Raw genomic sequence first — 20,691 nt, forward strand, 5'->3', positions numbered from 1 at the left:
GTCATATTATTCGACTCTTAAAGGTGCATTTTTCCCTATAAACATTAGATCTGATTTCTTACTAGGCACTACACTCCTCCACCCATCCATACATCCTGGCCCGTTCTCTCTACTGCTCCCCCCTCACTTCAGTCATCACCACCTGCCACCACCCAGAAAAACTCCATCCTCTTTTTTGGTCCATCTCTACTTCTTATTCGCCATTACTGAATTCATGTTTCTAGACAGTTCTTCTTTAATCGTGCAAACAACATAACCACATCACTATTTTTTTTTTCATCTTCATCTGCAACCTTTGAATGAAGTTTCTGATATACCTCCCTGCCTTCAGTGGCACTTGTTAAAACATTACGGCCCCGATATAGGGCTAGCAGCCCATTCCACTGATAACCAAACAGATAATAAAGCTTTTTTTAAATATTTTGTGGCATAATCATGTTTTATGTGATAGTCATAGCTGGTTTTGGCCACAGTGACCATCTTCAAATTCTACAAAGAATATAAGTATATATTAAAACCTTTAAGCAAGTAACAATATTTTTTCAAGCTTTGCTTGTGACCTAAGTAAAGTGCTATTAAAATACGTGTGGATTGTACACAAGTGGAAAAAATGAGGGGGCACCTATCCCAAAGTTGTATAATTTTTTACCAGCACAGTTTTCTGACAGTGTGGATGATGATTTAGGATCACATCCATCTGGGACTAGTTTTAGTTAAAAGGGGACATCAAAATACATTTAAAAAATTAAATTCTGACAGGAACAGGCAGCAAAAAGTAAAGAGCATGAAGTCAACAAAGATTTTAAAAATTTTGAAAATTTATCTGCAACAATGTTACAGTGGCATAGGACGCATTTTTAAACAAAGGTTTACAAGCCAATCAAATTCTTCTGGGTTTGACATCGCATTGTCAGCTATAAAATTCCGACGTATCGGCGACTGTCGCAAGACGCCTTTCTCAGGGTGTATTACTAATAGTTAGTTAGCAATACACCTGAGGGAGGCAGCTTGCAATAGTCACCCAAATGTTAAGAATTTCAATGACTGTGACAACGGCCACTGAAGCCTATGTTTACTGAAGATTTACAGTATAATATAAGGAAAATGCAAGACAGATTTACAGTTAAAATATGGTAGCTGAGGTTAAAATGGCAGGTTAGGTGGTAAATTTGAGTAGATGTGAACAGTTCACAGTAGTGGCCAAAAGCAAAAAGTTCCTAGAAAGGCCGCTAAATCTTTCACAAAAAGAAGTCACTGAGGATAAAGTTATTCCAAAACTAAATATAATCTTTAAGTTCTTGTTATTAGGGCAGGCAAGGGGAACATAGTTGTGTTAGTTCACAATAATGATTAAAAATTCATTAAGAAGAATAACATTATAGAAGAAAAAAGGACGCCGTGACCAAGAGATTCCAGAAAAAGTTAAAGCAGAAGATAGATAATTTGATTTTCCTGTTTTCAGATAAGTTATGTGAAGATTATGAATGCCTGTACATCTGCCCTGAGGGAAATTACACTGTGCAAAAAGAGAGATTATTCACGCCAGTTGTTAATACCAAAGACTGCCTTACTTATAAAATTAATAGGGAGCCCAACAAAATATTGAAAGTGAAATTTGTTCATCAACAATACTGTGATATTAAAATCTGTGTGGCCTTAGTCCAGGAAATAAGATACTGAGATACCATATTGTGATTCTTTCACATCATCGTATATTGACAAATCTTATACAAATGTTCCTATTGACAAAGCCTTAGATATTATAAAAATAAATCTGCTATTTAGTAAATACCCAGGCCAAGCAGCAGTTGTAGAACTGATAGAAATATTAAAGTTTGTTATGCCGAATGACAATTTTCTGTTTAACAGTAAATGTTACACACAAGTTGATGGAGTTGGTATGGGAAATGATAAAGGTGACACATTGATGAGCAACTACAAATTTTACATAGAGTTGGAAAAAAAAATGGTTAGATGTTTTAGAAGCACTGAAGATTTACATTACAAAACAGAAGAAACCAGACAAATTCCTCAATGGGCAGAATGAGTTTGCAACAGATGCATATTTTAATATTTATAGTGCAGTTTTGGGAGTCATTGCATCTTATATATATGCTTCAGCTGATGCTGAGGCTGCCCTGCGACTGAGTGCTCCGCTTACTGTCCAGGATATCCCAGCACTTGCTAGCATCTGCCAAGAAAATGTAAAAACACCTCTCAGTTGGAAAAAGAGCACCAGCAAGCTACAGTAGAATGCAACCCTTGTCATCCATTCCGTTGTAAACATCTAGAAGCCAGGAGTGCAATGACAACAGCTGTTGAAAGTGTGCACTATAAGGATTGCTCCTCTCTCTCTCTCTCTCTCTCTCTCTCTCTCTCTCTCTCTCTCTCTCTCTCTCTCATAGTAAAAACCTTACTCTGTTGTTAAATATGGTTTTATTGATTTAACAACTTTTACTCAAATTTTAAATTTTACAAATAACCAATTGAAATACAGTAAGAACCCCTCTAATCCGACCTTGGATGGTCCGCCACTCCGGTTAGTTCGATCATACTCAGGCTTGCGAGCCTGTGCCGACTTGTCACTGACTGGACGCACATTGTTCCATTGTTGCAGTGTCTATCACTGTGCATATTGTTATACTGTACGTTATTGTGCAGTTTTATCCTTTTGTTGGGATTAGAAAACGTTGTAGTTTGCTTTATTCTGTGTTATCTACAGTACTTATTACTGTAGATTCACCCGGATTTCACATAACGATGCAAAAAACGCTTTTGACATCACCCTTCAATAAATCGAGCAGAATCCAATGAACGTTGTGTCGATAAAAAAATGGAGGGACACTGCAGCTAAATCTAGAGTAACTTCTGCTAAACAAAAATTTATCACTGACTTTTTTCCAAGTAATTTGTTTTCGTTTTTACTGTAAAAACAATGCATACAGTATAATCATTTCTTAGTTTATACTTACAGTAGTGTTTCTTTGTAAAAAATTTCCTTTTTATATACAGTGCTATAAACATTTTTTAGTTTACAGTATATATCATTTATAGGTTATTAAGTACCGTACAGTACAATACTGTAACCCTTTTTTTTTTTTTTTTTTTTTTTTTTTTTTTTTTTTTTTTTTTTTTTTTTTACCAATATATATTATAGTGTGTGTAGACATTTTTTAGTTAATATATTGTTTAGCACTGTGTAAAAAAAATCTTTGTATATTACTGTAGACGTCTCTTAGTTTCTAAATCGTTTAATTTTTTGTACTAAATGTCTCTTTATATTTTTTGCAATAAATATTAGATTGTTCGGATAATCCCACCCTCTTTATTTTTTTTTTTTTTTCCTACCATGGTCCTGGTCCCGAAGGTGACGGATTAGAGGGGTTCTACTGTATTACTGTTAGTCCTATTGTATGTTATGGTTTTCAAAAGTAAATATTGTCTTATAGTGGATGCATGCATCTGACACAGAGCAGAGAAAGAAACATACACTTAGTTTCATGTGTATAACTCCACAATTTTTTGTTTTATGTGCAGTGTGACAACGCATGAACATGGTACTTTCAGGTATGATCCACATGTATTTTAAGCTCACAAGCAGACATAGGGCAGTCACTGTCTCCTTAAATGAAATCTTTGTTTTCAAAAATTGTAAATATAATGTGACTGACAGGGCCTTTCAGCATTCAGTCCAATAAGCAAATACCTTTTAGTATGCATCTCATGGAATGCTATAGAACAACAATTCAAGCAAATCACATTAATAGTTTTTACTACAAATAAGATTGATGATGCTTAACTTTGAATCTACAATGGTGTTGCAACCAGTGGGTGACATGCAAATAATAATTCCTTTGTTGTACACAAGGTCCTTGTAAGCACATGATATGGCTCACAGGTCACTGCTATTTTAGTGCTCTCCATTAGGCTGGGTCTAGTACTGGGCTGGTCTGAGAGTCCCAGTCTGGTACTGTCCAGCCTAGGCTGGCAGGAGCGCTCTTACATTCTCTTCAGCTAGAGGGTGCTCCTGTTGTGGTGCAGTCTTTGTCAGCGGGCTATTGGCTGATGTCTTGTCACCACCTGCGTTGCTCTTGTGGTCTTCATCTTCATGCCTGCACTTGTCGATATGCTGGAACAGAAACAGCATGATTGAGCCTTTCATGAATGTCAATGTTGAGTTGGCAGAACAAAGGCCAAAGGCAGTTATGAATCACGCCCTCTGCCAATGAGTTGTTGATATCCCCCTTACGAATATTAATTATTCAATGTGATTCTGTTTCTCCGGAAGTGTCTTGAAAATGTTTGCATGACAAAGAGTGAACCAATACTTAAAGCTCACTTTAGAAAATAGGTGGTATCTGTAAATACTCCCTCTGTCAGAAAAGTTCTAAGACAGGTTTTTTTTTTTAAAAAATAGACCACTTAATGATTCTAGCTCCTTTTGAAATAGTCCTCTTGGCTATCTATACACAGTTGCCAACATTTCTGGAGATCTTGGAAGCAAGCAGGGAGATTTTCAACTGTGATGCTTGTAAGCTCATTTGTAACAACCTGTTGGACATCTGCAATGATTGCTGAAGCTTACTTTGTCTCCTTTTCACTCATAGAAACAAGAAAAAAATCGCAAGGCAGGAGGTGGGGCGAATATAACAGGTGTTGGATGGCAATAGCACAGTGTCCAGCCAGATACTCAGTAACAGATAGAGCGCACTATGGGGTCTTGAATTATTAAGTAAGAACAAGTCCTGAAAATGTCACAAATCAGGGCACCAACATCGAATTACTTGTCGCAGATGTTTCAAGACTTCAAGGTGAAGAGTCTGGTTCACTGTTTGACCTGGAAGAACATCCTCATGGTGAACTAATACTTTACTATTGAAGAATGCGATGAACCTTTCACCACAAGGGGAATAAGGAGCTAAAACCTTATATAAACTTCACCAAATGTGCATCTTGACATGAACAGTTGTCTGAAGATGAACTTGCGTGGTTTGAAACTGGTTGTGGCACTATTTGTGTAAATAAATAGCAGTCTCAATAGGACTTGGTTCTGTTTTCTTCTATGAAAGGATTGACTTTACAATTTGAATAAAGCCACAGTTGCAAAATGACAAGTTTTCGACAAAATAGCGATTGCAGTAATGTTTTTTACATTTTAATTTCACAGCATAAAAATTCTGTTCCAACACAATATGTTATGTATTCAAATTTTTTGTACAGAGAGAGCAATTCCTATTTTTTTTTTTTTTCCCCAGGGAGAATGAACTCCTAAAACACCAGCTCCGCAAATACGTTGGTGCAGTGCAAATGCTGAAACGGGATGGCATGCAAGCATATGAAGCACTTGCGAGTCTTGAAGGGCAGCAGTCTCGACCTGTTGACCCAGCTGACTACCATCACGAAGCTCAGGAGTATGAGAAGAAACTTATACAGGTGCATTATTATTGCAAGTGTTATACTGTATATCTCGCAATAAAATGTAATTAGAATTTGCAGCAAATTTAGAAGGTGACAAATCTAGTGGCAGTAGGTTAAAATAAATGTTACAGCGATAACTTGGTGAACAAGAAAAGGTGCCAATCAAGATCAGCAGTGATGGTAATCTCTTTCACAAAAAAGTCACACTTATGTCTTGCATATTATGTTTTGTCAGGTGTAACTCGGTTTGTTAAAATTTGACAGCTTTAAAGACATATATTTAAGAGTAGAATTCTCTGGTAATGAATTATGTGAATTCCAAACTTGAGGAAAACCACTGACTGTGAAATCTCTAAGCACAACATGGCATAGAACAAGAAAAGCACAGAAGGGCAACCCCAGAATAGCAGTGTCATACGTTATTTGATTGCTTAGATTTATTAAAGCACCACACCACAGCATGAATAAATTGATAAAATAACCATAAATAATGATGGGTGACACAGTAAAGTTAATTAGTTGCTTACACCAGTAATATGCTTTAACAAGCCACAAAACTCAGTTCCAGAATAAATATTAAACTGAAAAAATATTTTTTTAAATCTCTTTCCTTATAAAACAGACAGTGCTCAAAGTGTAACGGCAAAATACAAAACATAAGATAATTTAAGAAACGGTGATGAAGCCTTCAAAGGATTTTCGGGAAACTGACATTTTTCCTTCTTCTTCTTCTTCTTCTTCTTCTTTTGATTAAGAAAAAAAAGGGCCCTTAACGTACAGGGGTGCAAATACTCTGCTATAAATCAGCATACAGTCTACTGAAAATTTTATAAAGTACCAAAACAACACAAATGGATTAAGGTTATCCACCCAAGAGACAAATTGATCTTAAGTTGGGCTCAAATATTAATTATGATTAAATGATTTGGAAACATTAGCACAACTTGGTAATGGTGATGGAGGCAGTGCTTTATTTAAGAAAAACTTAGCTACCCGTAAGTCACACAAGACCACAACGGTTCTAAATTTCCTTCGGAATATGCTTGTTTTGTACATTCAGTCCTTAGATTGGTTTGATGCAGCTCTCTATGCTACTCTTTCCTGTGCAAGCTGCTTCATCTCCCAGTACATACTGCATCCTTCTGAATCTGCTTAGTGTATTCATCTCTTGGTCTCCCTCTAAGATTTTTACCCTCCACGCAGCCCTCCAATACTAAATTGGTGATCCCTTGATGCCTCAGAACATGTCCTCCCAACCGATTCCTTCCTCTTGTCAAGTTGTGCCACAAACTCCTCTTCTCCCTAATTCTATTCAATACCTTCTCATGAGTTATGTGATCTACACATCTAATATTCAACGTTCTTCTGTAGCACTACATTTCAAAAGCTTCTGTTTCCTTCTTGTCCAAACTATTTATCGTCCACGTTTCACTTCCATACATGGCTACACTCCATACAAATACTTTCAGAAATGACTTCCTGACACTTAAATCTATACTCGATGTTAACAAATATCTCTTCTTCAGAAATGCTTTCCTTGCCATTGCCAGTCTACATTTTATATCCTCTCTACTTCGACCATCGTCAGTTATTTTGCTCCCCAAATAGCAAAACTCCTTTACTACTTTAAGTGTGTCATTTCCTAATCTAATTCCCTCAGCCTCTCCCGACTTAATTCGACTACATTCCATTATCCTCATTTTGCTTTTGTTGATGTTCATCTTACATGCTCCTTTCAAGACACTGTCCATTCCGTTCACCTGCTCTTCAAAGTCCTTTGCTGTCTCTGACAGAATTACAATGTCCGATGACATGGATTGTAATTCCTAATCCGAATTTTTCTTTTGTTTCCTTTACTGCTTGCTGAATATACAGATTGTCTAACATCGGGGACAGGCTACAACCCTGTCTCACTGCCTTCCCAACCACTGCTTCCCTTTCATGTCCCTCGACTCTTGTAACTGCCATCCGGTTTCTGTACAAATTGTAAATAGCCTTTCATTCCCAGTATTTTACCCTGCCACCTTTAGAATTTGAAAGAGAGTATTCCAGTCAACATTGTCAAAAGCTTTCTCTAAGTTTACAAATGCTAGAAACGTAGGTTTGCCTTTTCTTTATCTCTCTATAAGTTGTAGGGTCAGTATTGCCTCACGTGTTCCAATATTTCTACGGAATCCAAACTGATGTTCCCCGAGGTCAGCTTCCACCAGTTTTTCCATTCGTCTGTAAAGAATTTGCATTAGTATTTTGCAGGTGCGATTTATTAAACTGATAATTCCATAATTTTCACATCTGTCAACACCTACTTTCTTTGGGATTGGAATTATTATATTCTTCTTGAGGTCTGAGGGTATTTCGCCTATCTCAAACATTTCTCACCAGATGGTAGAGTTTTGTCAGGACTGGCTCTCCCAAGGCCATGAGTAGTTCCAATGGAATGTTGTCTACTCCCAGGTCCTTGTTTCGACTTCGATCTTTCAGTGCTCTGTCAAACTCAACACACAGTATCATATCTCCCATTTCATCTTCATCATCTTCCATTTCCATAATATTGTCCTCAAGAACATCGCCCTTGTATAGACCCTCTATATACCCCTTAAGGTCTCTTTAATTTTGCTGTAGGCAGTATCTAACTTACCCCTAGTGAGAAAAGCCTCTACGTCCTTACATTTGTCCTCCAGCCATCCCTGCTTAGCCATTTTGCACTTCCTGTCAATCTCATTCTTGAGACGTTTGTATTCCTTTTTGCCTGCTTCATTTAGTGCATTTTTATATTGTCTCCTTTCATCAATTAAATTCAATATTTCTTCTGTTACCCAAGGATTTCTACTAGCCCTCTTCTTTTTACCTACTTGATCCTCCGCTGCCTTCACTACTTCATCCCTCAAAGCTACCCATTCTTCTTCCACTGTGTTTCTTTCCCCCATTCCTGTCAATTGTTCCCTTATGCTCTCCCTGAAACTCTGTACAACCTCTGTTTCTTTCAGTTTATCCAGGTCCCATCTCCCTAAATTCCCACCTTTTTGCAGTTTCTTCAATTTTAATCTACAGTTCATAACCAATAGATTGTGGTCAGAGTCCACATCTGCCCCTGGAAATGTCATACAATTTAAAACTGGGTTCCTAAATCTCTGGCTTATCATTATATAATCTATCTGATACCTTTTAGTATCTCCAGGATTCTTCCATGTATACTACCTTCTTTTATGATTATTGAACCAAGTGTTAGCTATGATTAAGTTATGCTCTGTGCAAAATTCTACCAGGCGGCTTCCTCTTTCATTTCTTACCCCCAATCCATATTCACCTACTACGTTTCCTTCTCTTCCTTTTCCTACTATCGAATTCCAGTCACTCATGACTATTAAATTTTCGTCTCCCTTCACTATCTGAACAATTTGTTTTAGCTCATCATACATTTAATCACTCATCATCATCATCATCATCATCATCATCATCATCATCATCATCATCACCTGCAGAGCTAGTTGGCATATAAATTTGTACTACTGTAGTAGGCATGGGCTTAGTGTCTATCTTGGCCACAATAATGCGTTCACTATGCTGTTTGTAGTAGCTTACCCGCACTCCTAGTTTTTAATTCATAATTAAACCTTCTTCTGCATTACCCCTATTTGATTTTGTATTTATAACCCTGTATTCACTTGACCAAAAGTCTTGTTCCTCCTGCCACCGAACTTCACTAATTCCCACTATATCTAACTTAAACCTATCAATTTCCCTTTATAAATTTTCTATCCTACCTGCCCGATTAAGGGATCGGACGTTCCATGCTCCAATCCGTAGAACACCACTTTTCTTTCTCCTGATAACGACGTCCTCTTGAGTAGTCCCCGCGTGGAGGTCCGAATGGGGGACTATTTTACCTCTGGAATGTTTTATAGTCACTACTTAACTTAAAATCTTTTAGCAAGGAATGTGAACTAAGGATAAGCAGATCATGGACATACCTCAAAGGCAGCTGATAATGTGGCCGCAAACTGCTGAAAACCCTGCCACGTGGCTAAGAGTACTATGTAGGGTTGTTAACAAACACAACTTAAGGGAAACATAGGCAAAACAAACAAGTTGGACAACTATTATTGGCCACCATCTTGAGAAACAATCAGCATAAGGGATCTTAATCCACCACAAAATTTCAAATTCAAACACTGCTATCTCCAGGATGGAATGTAGACAAAATTTCAAAATTTCCCCTTGACTAAATTTTCATACTATCAAAAACCATAGTAGTTGCAAAGGTACTGTCTCTCAAAGCATTTATCAGAATAAAATTTGATGCAGGAAAGCCTGATAAATGATCGGAATGAGATCTGACAGCAATTTAGCAATTTAGGCAAACCACACAGCATGGAACTTTACGCAAAGCAAACAGTTCCGTAAGGAAAATGACATGCTTACCCCTGTGAGGTGGTACTTCTAGATCTTACAAGCAGTGTCTTCTTTCGTGGTATTTAGACATGTGTATCTAAAACACAATTTTAATACATACATCAAATACAGAAAAATTTCTGTTAAAGCAAACAAATATATAATAAAAGATTAAATGAAAAATGTCTGCATCTACATAGATATTCCGCTAGCCACCATATGGAGATGAAGGCAGAGTTTACCATCTGCAGCATCGTACTCGACTTGCGCCATAGGGTGGTGGGGCTTTGGGTTCCACTACATAGGTCAGGTGTCCACTACACACAGGAGGCAGCTACACGGGTAGCAGGGGCTGTGTGGCATGGACTGGGCAGTTTTTTAGGTTAGACAAGGCAAAGAAATGACGAGAGTCGACCAAGCAATAGCCGGTATTGTAGTTGTAAATTGTTTTAGCTGTGTTGGAAAAGTACCAGAGCTTCAAGCACTGATAGAAATCACTGAAGCTGAAATTGTTATAGGAACAGAAAGCTGGCTAAAGCCAGAGATAAATTCTGCCGAAATTTTTACTCAGGGCACAAACCGTGTTTAGAAATGATAGATTAAATAAAGTAGGTGGTGGTGTGTTTGTGTCTATTAGTAGTAGTTTATCTTGTAGTGAAACTGAAATAGATAGTTCCTGCAAATTACTATGGGTAGAGGTTATACACAACAGCCGTACCAAAATAATAATTGGATGCTCCTGCTACTGACCCCCGGCTCAGATGATATAATAGCTGAATGCTTCAAAGAAAACTTGAATCTCATTACAAATAAGTACCTCACTCAAACAGATATAATTGGTGGAGACTTCAGTCTGCCCTCGATTTGTTGGCGAAAATACATGTCCAAAGCTGGTGGCAGACAGAAAACATCTTCCGAAATTCCACTAAATGCTTTCTCTGAGAGTTAATGAGCCCACACAAATTGTAAATGGTTGTGAAAACACACTTGACCTCTTAGCCACAAATAATCCTGATCTAATAGAGAGCATCATGACGGATACAAGTAGTAGTGAACACAAGGTCATTGTAGCGAGATTCAAAACCATATCAATCAAAACCACTAAAAATAAATGCAGAATATATCTATTTAAAACAGCAGATAAAAATTCACCTGATGCCATGCTAAGAGTGAGTCCCCATTCCTTCCAAGCTAATTATCTAAGTGTAGACCAGATATGGCTGAAATTTAAAGATACAGTATGGACAGCAATAGATTCATACCGCATAAGTTAATGAGAGACAGGATTGATCCACCATGGTACACAAAACATGTCAGAACACTGATGATGGTGCCACTAAAGCGGAGTTACTAAATACAGTTTCCTGTAATTCCTTCACTTAAGAAGATGAAGTAAATATTCCTGAATTCGAAATCAGAACAGCTGTTAGCATGAGTGACATAAAAGTAGATATCTTAGGTGTTGTGAAGCAACTCAAATCTCTTAAGAAAGGCAAGTCTTCTGGCCTAGATGGTATACCAGTCAGGTTCCTCTGAGTATGCAGACACTATAGCTCCTTTCTTAGCACTCATATGCAACCGCTCACTTGACGAAAGGTCTGTTCCTAAAGACTGGAAAGTAGCACAGGTCACACCAGTATTCAAGAAGGGAAATAGGAGTAATCCATTGAATTACAGACCCTTATCACAGACCTCAATTTGCAGTAGGATTTTGGAGCGTATACTGTACTCGAACATTATGAATCACCTTGAAAAAAATGACTTCTTGATACATAACCAACACAGATTCAGAAAATATCGTTCTTGTGCAACACAGCTAGCTCTTGATTCCCATGAAGAAATGAGTGCTGTGGCTTTTTATACCGTTCCTCATGAGCATCTGTTAATCAAATTGTGTGCATATGGAGTATCATCTCAGTTGTGTGACTGGATTAATGTTTTCCTCTCAGAGAGGTCACAGTTCGTAGTGATAGATGGTAAATCATCGAGTAGAACTGAAGTGATATCTGGTATTCTGCAAGGTAGTGTCATAGACCCTCTGCTGTTCCTGATTTATATAAATGATCTAGGTGATAATCTGAGCAGCACCCTTAGATTGTTAGCAGATTTACTGTCTAGTAAAATCATCGGATCATCAATTCCATTTACAAAATGATCTATAGAGAATTACTGTATGGTGAGAAAAGTGGCAATTAGCACTAAACAAAGAAAAGTGCAAGGTCATCCACATGGGTACTAAAAGAAATCTGATAAATTTTGGGTATACAATAAATCACACAAATCTAAGGTCTGTCAATTCGACTAAATACCTTGGAATTAAGACTACGAGCAACTTAAATTGGAAAGACCACATAGATAATATTGTTGGGAAGGCGAAACAGACTGCGCTTTGTTGGCAGAACATTTATAAGATGCGACAGACCCACTAAAGAGACAGCTTACATTAAACTTGTCTATCCTCTGCTGGGATATTGCTGCACAGTACGGGATCCTTACCAGATAGGATTGACGGAAGACATCGATAAAGTGCAAAGGAGGGTAGCTCATTTTGTGTTATCTTGTAATAGGGGTGAGAGTTTCACTGATATGATATGCAAGTTGGGGTGGCAGTCAACAACTTCAACTTCTGAATGCGTAAATATTTTGTTGACACCCACCTATGCAGGGAGAAATGATCACCATAATAAAATAAGAGGATGCAGAGCTTGAATGGAAAGATTTAGGTGTTCCTTTTCCCATGTGCCATTCGAGAGTGGAATGGTAGAGAAGTAGAACGAATATGGTTTGATGAACCCTCTGCCAGGCACTTAAGTGTGAATTGCAGAGTAACCATGTAGATGTAGGTATAAAGGGTATCCTGTACCACTACTAGTCATTTCCTTTCCTGTTTGACTCTCAAATAGAGCAATGGAAAAATGACTGTCTATATACCTCCATATGAGCCCTAATGTCGTGTATTTTATCTTCGTGGTCCTTATGTGCAGGTTATGTTGGCAGCAAAAGAATTGTTCACAAGTCGGCTTCAGTGCTCGGTTCTCTGAATTTTCTCAATGCCTCCAGGGATTCACATTAGAGTTCTCAAAGCAGCTTTATAACACTTACGTGTTGTTCGTACCTCCTAGTAACAAATTCCTTCAATACGACCAGGTGTGAGTCCCAAACACTCGAGCAGTACTCAAGAATAGGTTGCATCATTGCCCTTTATGCAGTGTCCTTTACATGTGAACCATTCTTTCCTAAAATTCTCCCAGTAAACGGAAGATGACCGTTTCTCTTCCCTATCACAGTTCTAACACATTCGTTCCACCTCATATCTCCTTACAATGTTATGCCTAGATATTTAAATGACTTGACTGTTTCAAGCAAGATACTAGTAATACTGCATCTGAACATTACATGTTTGGTCTTCCTACTCATCCACTTTAACTGTAATTTTTCCACATTTAGGGCTATCTGTCATTCATCGAACCTACTGGAAATTTTGTCTAAATCATTCTTGTATCTTCCTATAATCAGTCAACTTAGACACCTTAGTATACCCACAGCATTGTCAACAAACAACCGAAGATTGCTGCCCACCCTGTCTTAAGAAATCTTTGAGCCACTCGCATATCTGTGACGTATTCCATATACTCGTACTGTTGTTAACAACCTGCATTGGGTATTGTGTCAAATTCTTTCCGAAAAACTAAAAATATGGAATCGACTGTTGCCCACCATCTATTGTTTGCAGTATATCCTGTGAGAAAAGGGTGAACAAAGTTTTGCACAAGTCATGGTTTCTAAATCTATGCTGATTTGTTGACATAAGCTTCTCAGTCTAAATCTATGCTGATTTGTTGACATAGGCTTCTCAGTCTAAATCTATGCTGATTTGTTGACATAAGCTTCTCAGTCTCAGGGTATTTTATTATATTCAGTCTGAAAATATGTTCACGAATTTTGCAGCAAACAGAAGTTAGAAATATTGGTCTGTAATTTTGTGGGTCGTTCTTTTACCCTTCTTATATGCTAGAGTCACCTGCCCATTTTTCCAGTCGCTTGGGAATTTGTGCCAGTCAAGAGATTCACGATAAATGCAAGGTAAGGGGTCAGTGCCACTGAGTACTCTTTGTAAAATGGAACTGTGATTCCAGCCGAACCTGGTGATTTATTTGTTTCAAGTCTTTCAGTTGTTTCTCCATGCCAGATATGCTTATTATACAGGCTGGTCCAAAAGTCCGGAAACACCCTCATAAAATTCAAATGGAGTAACATACAAGGAAACAGAGTCCCTACCCACGAGGAAGGGGAAGGGGGAAACTTTATAGGCTATTCCACCAACATGGCGGCCATCTTGAAAGCTGCCATCTTCGATTCAACTCCAAAATTTCAAATGGGAATGTGGTCATGTGACATATCAAACAGATAGATAATTTCACCAGAAAACAATGCCATTGTTATTTTAAACATAACTTTATTCACTTTTGGGTTATAGCCAGTTACATGTGGCAGCGGTGGGACACTCGGCAGCATGTGTGTTATGTGTCGAAGAGACATTAGGCTGATGTTACACAGTCCCGAGAGACCATCAACAGTCATAGGAATGGCTCGATATGTTGTCCATTATGTTGGATTGCTAATGCTATCCTCTGAACCCAGTCCTGATGAACTTCGACCAACATAGCTGGCTGAATTTGACCAGACGCATCAACAATGCGCTGGTGCAAATCCCATATTTTCCTAGAATAAACCAGTGCTTTCACATGACCCCCAAGGATAAAAATCCAAAGGAGTCAAATCTGGTGAACTTGGTGGCCACTCCACAGCACCCCTACGACCAGTCCACTTTTGAGGGAACTGCACATCCAGGTATGCTCGTACATTGTGCCCATAATGTGGTGGGGCTCCATCATGCTGGAAGAATTCCGGAAATGTCCCGTCCTCTGTTAACAATGAGGGAAACACAGTTTCATCCAATAACCTCAGATAACCGTTGGCTGTTAACGTACCATCATTAAAAAAAAAGGTCCAACGACTTTGGTACCCCACACACCACATCAGACCATCACTTTTTGTGAGTTGATCATTTTTGAAGCATGAGTCCAATGCGAATTTGTGTCGGACCAGTATCTTGTGATTCTGCTTGTTCACTTCACCATTGATAAAGAAATTGGCTTCATCACTGAACAGCACCTGATAGGGAAAACGTGGGTTTTCCTGCAGCTGCTGCATCACCCATTCTGTGAACTGTTCCCGATGGTCTGGGTCATGCTCGTTCAGGTGTTGGAGCAGCTGAATTTTGTACGGGTGACATTCGCTCTGTGATAAAATTCGGATTATGGAGGTATGACTAACCCCACATTCTTGTGACAGGCAACGAGTACTCCATTGCGGACTCTTGATAAATGATGCCAACGTGCTCACTGTTGTTGCTTCATCGGTGGCGGATTTTGGTCTTCCAGCCTTAGGTTTATCTGCAACAGAACCTGTTGCTCGGAATTTGACCAAATGCTTGGCAACTGCACTGTGAGTAATTGGCTGTTTGTTTGGGCGACGACTGAAATCCTCGGCAATGACCCGTGTGCTTCTTTCTCCTGATATCAAGAGGATTTCAATATGTTCTTCATGTGTTCAGGACATGTTGTAACATGTAAATCAGGAAGCAATGATTAAAACGTTGTTGTTGTTGTCTTCAGTCCTGAGACTGGTTTGATGCAGCTCTCCATGCTACTCTATCCTGTGCAAGCTTCTTCGTCTCCCAGTACTTACTGCAACCTACATCCTTCTGAATCTGCGTAGTATATTCATCTCTTGGTCTCCCTCTACAATTTTTACCCTCCACACTGCCCTCCAATGCTAAATTTGTGATCCCTTGATGCCTCGGACCATGTCCTACCAATTGATCACTTCTTCTTCTACATCTACATCTACATCTACATCCGTACTCCGCAAGCCACCTGACGGTGTGTGGCGGAGGGTACCCTGAGTACCTCTATCGGTTCTCCCTTCTATTCCAGTCTCGTATTGTACGTGGAAAGAAGGACTGTCGGTATGCTTCTGTGTGGGCTCTAATCTCTCTGATTTTATCCTCATGGTCTCTTCGCGAGATATACGTAGGAGGGAGCAATATACTGCTTGACTCTTCGGTGAAGGTATGTTCTCGAAACTTCAACAAAAGCCCGTACCGAGCTACTGAGCGTCTCTCCTGCAGAGTCTTCCACTGGAGTTTATCTATCATCTCCGTAACGCTTTCGCAATTACTAAATGATCCTGTAACGAAGCGCGCTGCTCTCCGTTGGATCTTCTCTATCTCTTGTATCAACCCTACCTGGTGCGGATCCCACACTGCTGAGCAGTATTCAAGCATTGGGCGAACAAGCGTACTGTAACCTACTTCCTTTGTTGTCGGATTGCATTTCCTTAGGATTCTTCCAATGAATCTCAGTCTGGCATCTGCTTTACCGACGATCAACTTTATATGATCATTCCATTTTAAATCACTCCTAATGCGTACTCCCAGATAATTTATGGAATTAACTGCTTCCAGTTGCTGACCTGCTATTTTGTAGCTAAATGATAAGGGACCTATCTTTCTATGTATTCGCATCACATTACACTTCGCTACATTGAGATTCAATTGCCATTCCGTGCACCATGCGTCAATTCGCTGCAGATCCTCCTGCATTTCAGTACAATTTTCCATTGTTGCAACCTCTCGATACACCACAGCATCATCTGCAAAAAGCCTCAGTGAACTTCCGATGTCATCCACCAGGTCATTTATGTATATTGTGAATAGCAACGGTCCTATGACACTCCCCTGCGGCACACCTGAAATCACTCTTACTTCGGAAGACTTCTCTCCATTGAGAATGACGTGCTGCGTTCTGATATCTAGGAACTCCTCAATCCAATCACACAATTGATCTGATAGTCCGTATGCTCTTACTTTGTTCATTAAACGACTATGGGGAACTGTGTCAAACGCCTTGCGGAAGTCAAGAAACACGGCATCTACCTGTGAACCCGTGTCTAAGGCCCTCTGAGTCTCGTGGACGAATAGCGCGAGCTGGGTTTCACACGATCGTCTTTTTCGAAACCCATGCTGATTCCTACAGAGTAGATTTCTAGTCTCCAGAAAAGACATTATACTCGAACATAATACGTGTTCCAAAATTCTACAACTGATCGACGTTAGAGATATAGGTCTATAGTTCTGCACATCTGTTCGACGTCCCTTCTTGAGAACGGGGATGACCTGTGCCCTTTTCCAATCCTTTGGAACGCTTCGCTCTTCTAGAGACCTACGGTACACCGCTGCAAGAAGGGGGGCAAGTTCCTTCGCGTACTCTGTGTAAAATCGAACTGGTATCCCATCAGGACCAGCGGCCTTTCCTCTTTTGAGCGATTTTAATTGTTTCTCTATCCCTCTGTCGTCTACTTCGATATCTACCATTTTGTCAACTGTGCGACAATCTAGAGAAGGAAGCACAGTGCAGTCTTCCTCTGTGAAACAGCTTTGGAAGAAGACATTTAGTAATTCGGCCTTTAGTCTGTCATCCTCTGTTTCAGTACCATTTTGGTCACAGAGTGTCTGGACATTTTGTTTTGATCCACCTACCGCTTTGACATAGGACCAAAATTTCTTAGGATTTTCTGCCAAGTCAGTACATAGAACGTTACTTTCGAATTCATTGAAAGCCTCTCGCATAGCCCTCCTCACACTACATTTCGCTTCGCGTAATTTTTGTTTGTCTGCAAGGCTTTGGCTATGTTTATGTTTCCTGTGAAGTTCCCTTTGCTTCCGCAGCAGTTTTCTAACTCGGTTGTTGTACCACGGTGGCTCTTTTCCATCTCTTACGATCTTGCTTGGCACATACTCATCTAACGCATATTGTACCATGGTTTTGAACTTTGTCCACTGATCCTCAACACTATCTGCACTTGAGACAAAACTTTTGTGTTGAGCCGTCAGGTACTCTGTAATCTGCTTTTTGTCACTTTTGCTAAACAGAAAAATCTTCCTACCTTTTTTAATATTTCTATTTAAGGCTGAAATCATCGACGCAGTAACCGCTTTATGATCGCTGATTCCCTGTTCTGCATTAACTGATTCAAATAGTTCGGGTCTGTTTGTCACCAGAAGGTCTAATATATTATCGCCACGAGTCGGTTTTCTGTTTAACTGCTCAAGGTAGTTTTCAGATAAAGCACTTAAAAATATTTCACTGGATTCTTTGTCCCTGCCACCCGTTATGAACGTTTGAGTCTCCCAGTCTATATCCGGCAAATTAAAATCTCCACCCAGAACTATAACATGGTGGGGAAATCTACTCGAAATATTTTCCAAATTATTCTTCAGGTGCTGAGCCACAACAGCTGCTGAGCCCGGGGGCCTATAGAGACATCCAATTACCATGTCCGAGCCTGCTTTAACCTGACCTTCACCCAAATCATTTCACAATTCGAATCTCCGTCAATTTCCTTCGATACTATTGCACTTCTTATCGCTATAAACACGCCTCCCCCTTCACTGTCCAGCCTATCTCTGCGGTATACATTCCAATCAGAGTTTAGGATTTCATTACTGTTTACGTCTGGTTTCAGCCAACTTTCTGTTCCTAGTACTATATGGGCGTTGTGACCGTTTATTAATGACAGCAGTTCTGGGACCTTTCTATAGACACTTCTGCAGTTTACTATTAGCACATTAATATTGTTATTCCTTGTTGCATTTTGCCTACTCCTGCCTTGCCGCGTCTCAGGAGGCGTCTTGTCGGGCCTAGGGAGGGAATACTCTAACCTAAAAAAACCCCATGTGCACTCCACACGTACTCCGCTACCCTCGTAGCCGCTTCCGGCGTGTAGTGCACGCCTGACCTATTCAGGGGGACCCTACATTTCTCCACCCGATAGCGGAGGTCGAGAAATTTGCACCCCAGCTCTCCGCAGAATCGTCTGAGCCTCTGGTTTAAGCCTTCCACTCGGCTCCAAACCAGAGGACCACGATCGGTTCTCGGAACGATACTACAAATAGTTAGCTCTGATTCCACCCCGCGAGCGAGGCTTTCCACCTTCACCAACTCCGCCAACCGCCTGTACGAACTGAGGATGACCTCTGAACCCAGACGGCAAGAGTCATTCACTTCTTGTCAAGTTGTGCCACAAACTCCTCTGTTCCCCAGTTCTATTCAATACCTCGTCATTAGTTAAGTGATCTATCCACCTTATCTTCAGTATTCTTCTGTAGCACCACATTTCGAAAGCTTCGATTCTCTTCGTTTTCAAGCTGTTTATTGGCCATGTTTCACTTCCATAGATGGCTACACTCCATACAAATACTTTCAGAAATGACTTCCTGATACTGTAATCTGTACTCAATGTTAACAAATTCCTCTTCTTCGGAAACGCTTTCCTTGCCATTGCCAGTCTTACATTTTATATCCTCTCTACTTCGACCATCATCAGTTATTTTGCTCTCCAAATAGCAAAACTCCTTTACTACTTTAGGTGTCTCATTTCCTAATTTAATTTCCTCAGCATCACCCGACTTAATTTGACTACATTCAGTTATCCTCGATTTGCTTTTGTTGTTATTCTTATAGCCTTCTTTCAAGACACTGTCCATTCCGTTCACCGGCTCTTAAAAGTCCTTTGCTGTCTCTGACAGAATTACAATGTCATCGCCGAACCTCAACGTTTTTATTTCTTCTCCATGGACTTTAATACCTACTCTGAATTTTTCTTTTGTTTCCTTTACTGCTTGCTCAATATACAGATTGAATAACATCGGGGAGAGGCTACAAGCCTGTCTCACTCCCTTCCCAACCACTGCTTCCCTTTTGCGTCCCTCGACTCTAATAACTGCCATCTGGTTCTTGTACAAATTGTAAATAGCCTTTCACTCCCAGTATTTTACCCCTGCCACCTTTAGAATTTGAAAGAGAGTATTCCAGTCAACATTGTCAAAAGCTTTCTCTAAGTTCACAAATGTTAGAAATGTAGGTTTGCCTTTCTTAATCTATTTTCGAAGATGAGTCGTAGGGTCAGTATTGCCTCAAGTGTTCCAACATTTCTGCAGAATCCAAACTGATCTTTGCCGAGGTTGGCTTCTACGTTTTTCCATTTGCCTGTAAAGAATTCGCATTAGTATTTTGCAGCAGTGACTTAATAAACTGATAGTTAGATAATTTTCATATCTGTCAACACCTGCTTTCTTTGGGATTGGAATTATTATATTCTTCTTGAAGTCTGATGGTATTTCACCTGTCTCATACATCTTGCTCACCAGATGGTAGAATTTTGTCAGGACTGGCTCTCCCAAGGCCGTCAGTAGTTCCAATGGAATGTTGTCTACTCCCGGGGCCTTGTTTCGACTCAGGTCTTTCAGTGCTCTGTCAAACCCTACAGGCAGTATCGTATATCCCATTTCATCTTCATCTACACCCTCTTCCATTTCCATAATATTGTCCTCAAGTACATCGCCCTTGTATAGACTCTCTATATACACCTTCCATCTTTCTGCTTTCCCTTCTTTGCTTAGATTTGGGTTTCCGTCTGAGCTCCTGATAATCATACAAGTGGCTGTCTTTTCTCCAAAGGTCTCTCTAATTTTGCTGTAGGCAGTATCTAACTTACCCCTAGTGAGAAAAGCCTCTACATCCTTACATTTGTCCTCTAGCCATCCCTGCTTAGCCATTTTGCACTTCCTGTCGATATCATTTTTGAGACGTTTGTATTCCTTTTTGCCTGCTTCATTTACTGCATTTTTATATTTTCTCCTTCCATCAATTAAATTCAATATTTCTTCTGTTACCCAAGGGTTTCTACCAGCCCTCGTCTTTTTACCTACTTGGTCCTCTGCTGCCTTCACTACTTCATCCCTCAGACCTATCCATT

The 20,691-nt window shown here is 39.7% G+C and overlaps 1 protein-coding gene across 4 annotated transcripts in view; it reads left to right on the forward strand.

Moving 5' to 3' along the window:
• The window catches only part of LOC126282715 (sorting nexin-29), a 162,892-nt gene that overhangs the window by 111,907 nt on the left and 30,294 nt on the right, over positions 1–20,691 (forward strand). For all 4 annotated transcript variants that reach the window (XM_049982216.1, XM_049982218.1, XM_049982219.1 and 1 more), the window contains exon 11: positions 5,256–5,433. In XM_049982216.1, the coding sequence (XP_049838173.1) occupies positions 5,256–5,433 (178 nt within the window). The remainder of the gene's footprint in view (positions 1–5,255; positions 5,434–20,691) is intronic.

This window comes from Schistocerca gregaria, chromosome 1, assembly GCF_023897955.1.
Source record: "Schistocerca gregaria isolate iqSchGreg1 chromosome 1, iqSchGreg1.2, whole genome shotgun sequence".
In the NCBI taxonomy this organism is placed as follows: Eukaryota; Metazoa; Arthropoda; class Insecta; order Orthoptera; family Acrididae; genus Schistocerca; species Schistocerca gregaria.